Source organism: Somniosus microcephalus, chromosome 2 (assembly GCF_052327205.1).
Source record: "Somniosus microcephalus isolate GS21.2 chromosome 2, FLI_Smic_1.0, whole genome shotgun sequence".
NCBI classification, from domain to species: Eukaryota; Metazoa; Chordata; class Chondrichthyes; order Squaliformes; family Somniosidae; genus Somniosus; species Somniosus microcephalus.
This window is the reverse complement of record NC_140988.1, coordinates 363,785,028-363,797,667: the sequence shown is the minus strand read 5'-3', so window position 1 is coordinate 363,797,667 and position 12,640 is coordinate 363,785,028. Positions and strand designations below refer to the sequence as shown.

Here is a 12,640-nt window from a genome sequence, read left to right as displayed (position 1 = left end):
GCGCGGCCGGTGCTACGAAGCCGGGCTGCGTATAGACCCGCGAAGAGGGAGGCAAGAGTCCCACAGGGTTGTTCCACGATGGGAAAATAATAAAAAAAGAAATATTAAACGCGCGAGAAACCGCAAGGAGCTGCAGGTTGCAACGGGAACCGTGGAAAGCAGCGCGAACAACAGCGGGGAAGAAGGCAAAGCGCGGGAGGCGCCATCTTAATCAGCGGGGAAGAAGGCAAAGCGCGAGAGGCGCCATTTTGTTAAATCGGGGAAGAAGGCAAAGCGCGGGAGGCGCCATTTTAGATTTGCAAGATGCCGAAGACTGGCTGTATCACTGCTTTTGATAATACAATAGAAGACTGGACCACGTATGTGGAAAGAGTTGAGGTATATTTCGAGGCAAACGAAATAGCGGAGGAGAAAAAGGCATCGATATTGCTAAACTTAATGGGCGCTAGAACGTACGGCCTATTGCGGGACCTGATTACTCCAGCCAAACCGAAGGCGAAGAGTTTTAACGAAATTGTTGCTGTCCTACAGGAACACCTAAACCCGGCACCGCTGTTGATAGCAGAAAGATTTAAATTCCACAGGAGAACTCAGCATAAAGATGAGAGCAATGCTGAGTACCTTACGGAACTACGCAAGCTATCAAAGCACTGCCAGTTCGGAGCAGGACTGGCAGATACCCTACGGGACAAATTTGTCTGTGGACTCCTGAGTGAAAGAACACAGAAGAAGTTACTCTCAGAGAAAGAGCTGACGCTAGATAAGGCTTTCAGCGTGGCAGTATCGTATGAAGCAGCAGCCAGGGGAGCTGCAGAAATTCAACGAAAACCACAGGAATACGGCACCCACGAAATGACACGGGGATTTGCAAAATGTTATCGCTGCGGCAGAACTAACCATGACCAGAAGGACTGCTGGTCCAAAGACAATATATGCAGGCAATGCGGGAAGATGGGACACATTGCACGAGTTTGCAGGTCTGGGAAGAAGACCAGCAACAACAAAAAGGCTACTAAGGAACCGTACAAGAAAGTACAAAAGATGACGGACAGTAGTTCCGAAGACCAGATGAGCGATAGTGAATCCGGGAACAGGAGACTAAGCTGTCTCAAACTTCACAATGTAATCGCAAAAGAGGATCACCGAACCATTTGGGTCACCCTCATGATAGCAGGGTCCCAAGTTAAAATGGAATTGGATACAGGATCAGCGCTAACCATCATGAATCGACGAGACTACGAGCGGCTATTTTCACACATACCCTTGAGACATCCATCGTCTTGACGACATATACGGGGCAAAAAGTATACCCCAGAGGAAAAATAAGGATGCCTGTCGAATACAACGGCAAGAAAATATGGAAATTGTATCTCTACATACTGCCAAATGGTGGACCACCGTTATTGGGACGGGAATGGATCAGGAAGATAAACTTAGATTGGCACTCCATTCATGCAATGACGGTGGACGGTAAAAAAGATGAAGACGTCACTCCTGGACGATTGTCAACAATCTTAGCTAACGCCAAAGAGGTATTTCAACAAGAACTGGGCATGCTTAAAGGCGTAACCGCCTCGATAAAAATAGAAGAGAATGCAGTTCCCAAGTTTTTCAAAGCGAGACCGGTACCATATGCAATTCGTCCAGCCGTCGAGGCAGAGCTGGAGAATCTGGAGAAGGCGGGCGTGTTGTCTAAGGTCGACTGGAGCGAGTGGGCGACACCCATCGTTCCTGTCATGAAGAAAACGTTAAGCAATAAGTCCGGAGAGCCAAGGAAGATTCGCATCTGTGGGGATTTCAAGGTGATGGTGAACCCTGTCCTTCACACAGTACAATATCCTCTTCCAAGGATAGAAGACATCTTTGCCTCACTGTCTGGAGGGAAGCGTTTTACAAAAATTGACCGAGCACAAGCATATTTGCAGATGGAGGTTGAAGAATCCTCTAGGAAGTATCTCACGATAAACACTCACAAAGGTCTTTACCAGTATCATCGATTGGTATTCGGAGTAGCATCGGCTCCGGCAATATGGCAAAGAGCGATGGAACAAGTCCTGCAAGGGATTCCGGGGACTCAGTGTTACTTGGATGACATCCTTGTAACAGGTGAAGATGACAGTGAACACCTTAACAACCTAGAACAGGTGCTCACTAGACTACGGGAACATGGGCTGCGAGCCAACCGCCCCAAGTGCGAATTTTTCAAGAAACAGATATCGTATTGTGGCCACGTGATTGATGAAGAGGGGTTACATAAGTCCCCTGACAAAATTGAAGCGGTGATTAAGGCCCCAGCGCCTGAAAATGTGTCGCAACTGAGGTCATTCCTCGGGTTGGTGAATTACTATCATAAGTTTTTGCCGAATTTATCGACAATTCTGCATCCACTGAACGCCCTGCTACGAACGGGGGTAGCATGGAAATGGAGCGATGAATATAAGCGGGCCTTTCAGAAGAGCAAGGACTTAATCACTTCAAGGGAAGTATTGGCTCATTACAACCCAGCACTGCCAATCAGGCTGGCGTGTGATGCGTCCCCCTACGGCATTGGGGCGGTACTGTCACATAAATTCCTTGATGGTTTAGAGAGGCCGATAGCATTTGCGTCACGCTCGTTAACTTCTGCCGAGCGTAACTACGCCCAGATTGACAGAGAGGCCCTCAGCCTAGTGTGGGGGGTGAAGAAGTTCAATCACTACCTGCACGGTAAAAAATTTACTCTACTAACCGATCATCAACCTCTTGTCTCCATTTTCAACCCTCAGAAGGGCGTACCGATAATGACAGCACAACGGCTGCAGAGGTGGTCCCTTTTCCTAGGGGCACACCAATATGACATCGAGTACAAAGGAACTAAACAGCATGGAAATGCTGATGGATTGTCACGCCTACCGTTGCCGACGGTGGAAGAAGAAGACCTTGCAGTGGATCCAATGGAGTTATTCCACTCGACCATAGTCGAATGTCTCCCTGTGACGAATGCAAACATAGAAAAGGAAACACGGAATGACCCGGCACTATCACGGGTCCATGATTTAACGGTGAAGGGATGGCCAGCACATGGCGAACCACTGCTGCCAGCATTCTCGCCGAGAAGAGAACAGCTGTCAGTGTGCAGAGGAACCTTGATGTGTGGATCCAGAGTAGTAATTCCACCTAAGTTGACGGATAGAGTGCTCAATGAGCTTCATGAGGGTCATCTGGGTGGGGTAAAAATGAAGAACTTAGCCAGAGCGTTTGTGTGGTGGCCGGGAATCGATAGAGAAATCGAAGAGATGACCAAGAGCTGTGCAGGATGCCAGAAGGTCCAAAACGCCCCACCACAAGCTCCTCTGCATCCATGGGAGTGGCCCTCATCTCCATGGCAAAGGGTGCACATTGATTTTGCTGGTCCCTTCATGGACTCGATGTTTTTAATTGCGGTGGATGCACATTCAAAGTGGCCAGAGGTAATAAAAATGTCCTCAACCACCACGGAAAAAACGATCACAGTTTTACGAACCATATTCGCCAGGAATGGGCTGCCTGAACAGATTTGCTCTGACAATGGACCACAGTTTGTGTCTGAAGAGTTCCGGAGGTTCTTAAAGAACAATGGTGTTAAGCATTACACATCTGCCCCATATCATCCAGCCACTAATGGATTGGCCGAGAGGTTTGTCCAAACATTCAAGAAGGCTATCAAGGCAATGTGTAATGAAGATATACCCCTACAACACAAGGTGGACAACTTCTTGTTTGCCTACCGGAATGCGACACATGCGGTTACCAACCAAACTCCAGCCATAATGTTCTTCAATCGAAGACTACGATGCCGCTTGGATTTGGTTAAGCCAAACGTCTGAAGAGATGTGGAGAACAGGCAGTTTCAGAATATGAATGAAAGGCCGACCAGGAGTTTTAAGATAGGTCAACCAGTTTTGGCCTGCGACTACCGCACTGAGAAATGGCAGCCCGGAACGATTTGTACACGACAAGGAGCTCTCATGTATACCGTGGACGTTGGGGAGAGCATTGTAAGACGCCATGCTGACCAGATTCTAGAGTCACTGGAAAACGTCAACTCCACACCACGATCTGATACACCTGGTAATGAAATTGACGTTCCAATTGCAGCTACCGCAGAACCGGTAATATTGGAAGCAGATGAACCAAATAACGACATTGATCCCGACTCAACATTGCCAGAAGAACCTGATACCCCAAAGAGGCGTTATCCAGACAGAATCAGGAAGCCTCCTCAAAGACTGAACTTATAATTGCTTAAACTTAACCAATGTATCTAGCAACCGTAATTGTGATTGTAATTAGTTATCATTTAGTTGTTAAATGAATGTTATGTACTGTTTATCTAAAAGGGGAGGAATTGTTGTGTATGTACCTTTAAGAGAATAACTGGTCTCAGACTGCAGTACCGGCAGTGACCACCCCTGTATAAAAGGCGCTAGCGAGCCTCTGTTGTTTCAGTTTCACTATTGACTTCCACCAGTAAAGACTTGTTTTGTTCAACTCCTGCTGTCCGTGTCTCAATCATTCACGGACGTAACCCTCCATAAGTCTCTCAAATTTAAATTTGCCATCATTTTTACAATCATCCCTCTGGAGTTATCATCCTTAAAGGTCATCTGGGCTGAAATGTCCATCCGAGATAAAAATACATTAAAATCCCCCACTATACAAGGATTTTCCACCTCTGCCGCTTCAGTGAATAACCCCCGAAAAAACTCGCGACGCTTGCAATGGTCGTTCGGTGCATAGATATTAAAGAGATCGCAATTAAATCCCTCCATTTTTACCCTTAGCTGTAAAAATCTCCCCTCAGTGTCCTTGTCCACCAAGGCAACGTTCTCTTTTATGGGCGGACTCACCAAAACAGCCACCCCTCTACGGTTATTGTTTGCACAACTTGCAAACACCTCTCCCTTCCAAACCTTCTGAACTCTTTCTAGAATATCCTCATCCCAAAAGGTTTCTTGCAGACACAACAAGTCCGAACCTTTAAAACACTGCAACAACTGCTGCAATTTCTTCTCACCCCTCAGTCCGTTCACATTAATCGAGACCAATGTAATCATGGCTCCAAAGAAGGGAAGTATGCCTGATAATCTCCCCATCATTTAATCTCTGGCTCTTCCCTCCTCTCATGCTCCTTCTCAACTTTTCGGGCAGCTGTTGCTTTTTCCTGCAGCCTCCGGCTGTTTTTCACCTCCTGTTTGACCCCACCCCGCTGTTTCAGTCTCTTCCTTGCATTAAGTTTGGACCCAGGAGCTGCCCTTCCTCCCTCCTTCTGCCCCTCACTAACCTTTCCCTTTCCACATGATGCCATCCCACCCCCGACTTCCATGTCTCTGTCCCCCTCTAATTCCTCACACTCAAGCTCTTCTGCAACCCCCTGTGCCTGCTCCCCGTCAGATACATAATCCTGCTCCCCGTCAGATACTTCATCTCCCACAGAGAGTCTTCTCCCACTGTGCCGCTCCCTTCGACCACATCTCCACCTCTGACCCTTGCACCTTGTTCCCTCACTCCATGGGACAATGGCGCACCTAAATTGTTCCCTTCTGATGTCTCTATCTCACCGATCCCATCCTGCTGTCCCTTTAAGGCTCCTGCCTCTTGCACCCTCTCCCCATCCTGCCCCCTCCCGCTCACCAAGATATCCGACTCCCCGCCTCTCCCCGGAGCACCCACATCCACCACACACCCCGCTCCCGCCTCCTCTCCCCCGCAGACACCAGACTCCCCAGGGGGAGCTGAACTGCACTAAGGCTCGAGTCTGCACTCGACCCTCGCTGCCCGCTGCTGTCTTTGTTCCCCTCCACAGCAGTCGGCGTGTTTTCCGCCATCTCCATCCCGTTCTCCGCTCCGCCATCCTCTGCCTCTTCCTGTGCTCCTTTCTCCTTCATTTTACCGGCTGTGTCCTCCGACTACACCGCTCCTCCGGCCGTTCCACACTCATCTCCTGCTCCTTCTCCCATCTCCTCATCACTCATATCGCTCCCTTCTGCCACACACTCACAGCGGGTGGAGCCTTTGCGACACACCCCACAGCTCTCCGCCTTGCAGCTCCGAGCAATGTGTCCCGACTCACCGCAATTGTGACAATACAGGTCTGGACAGTTTCTTACGAGATGGTTATGTCCAAGACAATAATAGCATACCTTTACTTGGTTATCATGCAGCACACAAAAGTACTGCACTCCTTCCAGTGTCTCGACCTTCATACTGTACGGCAATGACCCCACCCCCTCTGGGACCCGCACCTTTACATACCGGGTTCTGTCTGCTACCCGTGTTCCCGGATAATACCTCCTCTTTATTGCAGAACAGATTTTTATGTCCCACGACTCCAACTTCTTGCTTAGCACTTCGTCCTCAATGTAAACTGGCAAGTTTAAAAATGAAACCACCACCTCCTCTGAATACAGCAGAGTCACCTCCAAGAATTTCTCACCAACTTTCAGACTGAGTAACAGTCTTTCCACCTCCTCATGGCCACTGACTGTCACCTCAAATCCCACATTCGGCTTTGGTCGGCAGGCAAAGCAGCTTCCCTCGCCACAGTCTTCATGAACCGCCTGGATTATATCCCAAGCTCGAATCTTCTTATCCTCGCACTGCACCACCACCGTGTTTTCTTTACCAAACCTCCTGGGGTCCCGGCCCAAATCTTTGGGCCTTTTTTTTCCTTTCCCACCACAGTTTCTTCCCTAATTAAATTCCTCTCGGGAACATTGTCCTCTGAGGGGCCCAGCACTCCGGACCCCTCAGCAGTCATCTGGCTGTTTTTGTGGGCCAAAAAGGCCCTAAAACCTGAAAACAAAACCCACCACGAACTTTTTACAAAACTCCCTCCAACACCCAGCTGCAATCAGGCAACCAGTAACACCTGTTCACTCCTAGCCCCTCCCACCTAGCGAGTGCTACCCACTGAGCCACAGCTGACAGTTAAGAGCAGGGGATAACTGAAGCTGCTAAAGCACCTTATCTCCCAGGGATGTTAGTAACAATGTGAAGGATACCATCCACTAGCCAATGGCTTTTCTGTCATGCCATGATCCCCAAATCCAATAAGGTCCGCTCTATGTGGGTGTGTGTGTGTGTGTGTGTACATGAGGTGAGCCCAGGATAGGTTTTGCTGCGATGTCCTCCAACCCCTCTCCATGGTTGAATGGCCTCCCAACACTCGGTGTGAAGCTCACAGGTAAATAATGGCCAATTGGGCAAGGTACCAGAAGGTGCTCCGCACCTGTGCAAACCTGCTAAGTAATCAATGTCTTCCTTCTGGAGATGAGGAGAGGCAACAAAAATTAAGATGAAAGCTGCCTATTCCAACAACAATACTACTGACAGTACAGGGCTGGAAAAGATCATCTCGATCCAACTGGCCAGTCCCACAGTTCAAAAAAGAATGCACCGTTCACTACCTGTATCCCTCAATTGATTTTCTCACCAAATGCCTGTCCAACTCCCTCTAAAGATTACGGGTGTTATCAGCTTAAATCACCACTTCCATTGAGCAACAGGTGGAAGGTCCCTCCCAGTACAGTGCTCAAATCGGAAGATGATTGACAGGTTTGAGAGTGCTCGGTGTTTTGCTCAGAAGTGCCTTTACGGTGAACTTGGGATGGCACCAGGTCCTTTCACCTTCAACAACCAGCGGGTCAGCCAGTTTTCCACAGCCAATCTTTCTTGGGGGTTAAATCCACATGTTTAACCAAAGTGCCAGCATTGGCACCTAGAATCAGTGCCAAGCACTCGAGGTCAGGTCCAGCACGGATCGTACACAGGTCGAAGCTAACTGTTTCACTGCAGCGTGCTTTAACTCCAGCTTCGATAGAACACTCCTTACTGCATCAGCATGAAATGTTGTATTTCCCACACCAGACCGCTCGCTCTGTGTCTGTTTCAGTAAGGTTGTTAATTTAATGCCAAATTAAGGACAGTTTTATGCTTCTCCTGGGAGCTGTGTTGACATTGTACTAACTTGTTTCATGTAGAGACACCTTGTAGCTGGCAGAGACAGGAGACCTGAACTCCTTCTAGCTGGACTGGATTCAAACTCTGATCACCTGGGTGAAAGGACAGTCATTTAACTGTGGGCAATAGTGTAAAAATGGGTGATAGCACATCAGAGGCCCACCATTATACGTCTCTCCCCATTTTTATTTCCTTTGAAGCCAAAATGGGGGAAGAGATGGAAAACGGACTGCCGACTCGCTATCACCCGTTTTACAATACCGCACAAAGTCAAGACCTACTGCAGTGTGTGCTTAATTCACTGAGCCACCCAGCCCGCTGGCCGCAATCTCCTTACCTGCAAACAACGTTCATTTTGCACGACTCCAGCAATGCCAGGCAGTTCTGCTTCTCCTTCACGTAATAGGAACATGACGGGACGATGGTCTGCCTCCTGCGCTCCGCGCACGCCGTATCCTCGCAGGGGCAGAAGAGCAGCTCATGCGTGAACTCGACGGGGACGCGGTCGAAGAACTTGCGGAGGGCCTTGTGACACTTGGGGTGGTTGCAGGTCTCGGCCTTGCTGGAGCGCTTGATGCAGGAGGAGACGTACTCCGTCCGTAACTTCTGGCACGAGTCGTCCACGTTGCAGGCTTTGGCTGCGTCCAGGCAGCGGTTGGCCCGTGTGACGCCGATATCAGATCCTGTGAAACCAATTGGACAAACATTGAATCTTCCTATAGACCTTGCGGTAATTGAAGTGACAATCATGACACACAGCGCAGAGGCAGAAACTGTACCTTTTATAGAGAAACCAAGGTCCCTAGTGAATGACAGCATCCAGGTTGAAAAAAGAAATTCTTGAACTACTACAGCTCCTGACCGTGTCTCCTAGAATTATCCCAAATGTGCCGTGAATTGCTCTGAACTGGTGTCACTTTTGTTATGACGTGGCAGCCATGTTGTGCACAGCAAGATTCCACAAACAGCAATGAGATGAATGACCAGTTAATCTACTCTTTTTTTTAATTAGCTGCTGTAGGAGAGAAGGTGTGATGAATCGCGAAGCAGTGGTTAAGTGACACCACATCTGGGCTTTAGATGCCTGTAGACTGTAGGAGGGAAAGCAAGACTGAGGGAGAGGAGGTGCCCCTGCATTCCGAGGCTCAGTACTCCAATGCTAAGTGCATTATTTCCAAGTCAAGAGGCCAGAGGAGGAGTATAGAGTTTTCTTACGGCAATACCGGCCTAAATAACGGAACAGCTCAGCTCCTGCAGGATCTTTAAAGAGAGACCGCAGCGGCAGTAGCATTCTACCGAGAATTAGTGCAAGATGGTATTTCTAAAAGGGGACATTGTTGTCTTGTGATGTGTCTGAATGGGTTTGTACACAGGCAACCTGTGTCTCAATCATACCACTGCATCTGCTGCTACAACAGTTCACCTTCCGGTGCGCACTGTGAAAGCTCGCACTGCGGCAGGTATGGTGCCTCGACCCTTTCCTTTGGCAGCCGACATGGTGGCACGTTTGGGGTGGGCTTCCAGTACATGAGCTTCTCTGAAATGGCCGCCATCGAGCTGACAAAATCTTACCCATAAGGAAAAGATTTAAAAGTCCAAACAATTCAAACTCTGGTCGTGTTAAGTTACAACGATGACAACAACTTGCGTTTATACAGTGCCTTTAATGTAGTAAAACGTCCCAAGGTGCTTCACAGGAGCGTAATCAGACCAAAGTTAACACCGAGCCAAAGAAGGAGACATTAGGACAGGTGACCAATGGCTTGGTTGATGAGGTAGGTTTTAAGGAACGTCTGAAAAAGAAAGACTTGCATTTCTACGGCGCCTTTCACGACCCCCGGACATCCCAAAGCGCTTTACAGCCAATGAAGTACTCGTTAAGTGGAGTCACTGATGTAATGTAGGAAACGCTTCAGCCAATTTGCGCACAGCAAGATCCCACAAACAGCTAAATGTAATAATGACCAGATAATCTGTTTTTTTTTGTTATGTTGATTGAGGGATAAATATCAGCCAGGACACCGGGGAGAATTCCCCTGCTTTGCTTCAAAATAGTGCCATGGGATCTTTTACGTCCACCTGAGAGAGCAGACGGGGCTTCGGTTTAACGTCTCATTCGAAAGACGGCACCTCCGACAGTGCAGCACCCTCTCAGCACTGCGCTGCAGTGTCAGCCTAGATTTTTGTGTTCAAGTCTCTTGGAATGGGGACTTGACCCCACAACCTTCTGACTCAGACGAGGGTGCTACCCACTGAGCCACGCCTGACACTAAAGAAGGAGAGAGTGGTTTTGGGGAGGGAATTCCAGAGTTTAGGACCTAGACAGCTAAAGTCAATGGTGGGGCAAAGAAAGTGTGGGAATGGACAAGAGGCCAGAGTTGGAGAATTGTAACAGGACAGCAGTTGTGGCATTACAGTTAGCTTCCTTATTCCTGGCCGAGGAGAGAATAAACAACCAGCTTTGTTACCCCTGGACCTGAATTCTCCACCTGTTGGTGGGTTAGCAGAGGGGCGGTCCGAATGTGAAACTGCTGTTAATCCATTGTGACTTCCCCCCAGAACCCTCATTAGGGACAAAGGGCAGTTTGGTGGCCGTACACTGTCCTTCATTGGCTCACTGCCCCCCGGAAGGAGGGAAATACAGTTCTGGTGCAGTTTTTAAATGGTTGCAGCCAATTAGCGGGCAATGCCACTTGAAGCTGGCAGAGGGAGCAACAGCTTCCCGGGGTGTGTACAACTGTAAAGGCCCCCAGCTATTCCGATGTGCCATTGGAGCTGCTGTTGGCAGCGCTGAGGGTCAGGAGGGACCGTCTAAGGGGCACTGAGAGCAGAAGGCCCCACAGGAGAGTGGTGCAGGCTGTCTGGAGGGAGGTGGCAGAGACAATCAGTGGAACCTGCACCACTCCAAGAACTGCTGCACAATGCAGAAAGAGTTTCAATGATCTCACAAGGGCGGCCAAGGTAAATTAAGGCGCTGGTGCCATTACACATCTTCTAGCACTCGGACAGCTACACTCTTACTGCCTGGTAAATTCAGGGAAACTCACTTTTTCTAAGGGCAACCTCTCCAAATACTCAAGCACCTTCTTCACTGAAAATCACTCTGTGCCTGCCACAAGGGCTGCTGCTAGTCTTCAAGGACACTTCTTGTGATGAAATAACTCTGGGTTCTGGATTGTCTGTTGTTGTACTTGTTAATGTCTGTAAATGTTTTACAGGTGTAACCACTAATGTTCCTCCCTAGCTCCGCCTTTATGGATCCTCCTGATTGGTGTGACTCTTATTTATATGAGCTGGGTTTTACGCATAAGGGCTGGGTCGGTGATGAATGATGGTTGCCCTGTGTTAACTTGATGCCAAGATTCTTACTTAATAAAAGCCTTTAGTTTTAAGTTGTAACCTCATGGATTCAGGCAGTTATTTGGCACATCACTTCTTTTATTGGGACAAGACCTCTCAGCATCATGGCATGCATGACCTCATATGGGGCACGTCTTCATGACACTCACAGGCCTGTAACATTGTCTTCTCTCCCTGCAAAGGTAAAAAAAAAAGGGCATACGGCCACAGAGGATGAAGTAGTCAGACGGACAGGAGAGCCTTTTTTAAATTTATTCGTTCGCGGGATGTGTGCGTTGCTGGCAAGGTTGGCATTTAGTGCCCATCCCCAATTGCCCTCGAGAAGGTGGTGGTGAGCCGCCTTCTTGAACCGTTGCAGTCCGTGTGGTGAAGGTGCTCCCACACTGCTGACTTTGTCGTAGTTTGCTGGGCCATTTCAGAGGGCAGTTAAATGTCATCCACATCGCTGTGGGTCTGGAGTCACATATAGGCCAGACCGGGTAAGGACGGCAGATTTTCTTCCCTGAAGGACCTTAGTGAATCAGTTGGGTTTTTCCGACAATCCAGTAGTTTCATGGTCACCATTACCGATACTAGTTTTTTTTTTAATTCCAAATTTATTAATTAACTGAATTTAAATTCCCCAGCTGCCGTGGGGGGAGTTGAATTCACATCTCTGGATTATTAGTCCAGGCCTACAGGGATTACTAGTCCAGTAACATAACCACTATGCTACTGTAACCCATGAGAGAGGCTGAGGCTGGAGGCAAACTGGCAAGAGAAGGTTGGTAAAAGCTGTGTAAAGAAAGACTTTGCATTTACATAGCGCCTTTCACGACCACCGGACGTCCAAAAGCGCTTTACAGCCAGTGAAGTACTTTTGCAGTGTAGTCGCCGTTTTAATGTCGGGAAAGCGGCAGCCAATTTGCGCACAGCAAGCTCCCACAAACAGCAATGTGCTAATCTGTTTTAGTGATGTTGATTGAGGGATAAATATTAACCAGGACACCGGGGAGAACTCTCCTGCTCTTCTTCGAAATTGTGCCATAGGATCTTTTACATCCAGCTGAAAGAGCAGACAGGGCCTCGGCTTAACGTCTCATCCGGAAGACGGCCCCTCTGACAATGCAGCACTCCCGCAGCACTGCACTGGAGCATCAGCCTAGATTTTGGTGTTCAAGTCTCTGGAGTGGGACTTGAACCACACAGGTAGTGTCAGTGTTGATGTAATAAAAAGTCTCACACATCAAGGAACTTTAAAGTAAGCTCATCAATTTAAACAACTTATAATTATACTATATACAAGAGCGGTCTTCACCAT

The 12,640-nt window shown here is 48.4% G+C and overlaps 1 protein-coding gene across 1 annotated transcript in view; it reads right to left on the bottom strand.

The window, feature by feature from the left end:
• The window catches only part of gfra4a (GDNF family receptor alpha 4a), a 194,300-nt gene that overhangs the window by 49,300 nt on the left and 132,360 nt on the right, over positions 1 to 12,640 (bottom strand). Inside the window, exon 4 of the mRNA XM_085975585.1 lies at positions 8,318 to 8,663. Within this exon, the coding sequence (XP_085831711.1) occupies positions 8,318 to 8,663 (346 nt within the window). The remainder of the gene's footprint in view (positions 1 to 8,317; positions 8,664 to 12,640) is intronic.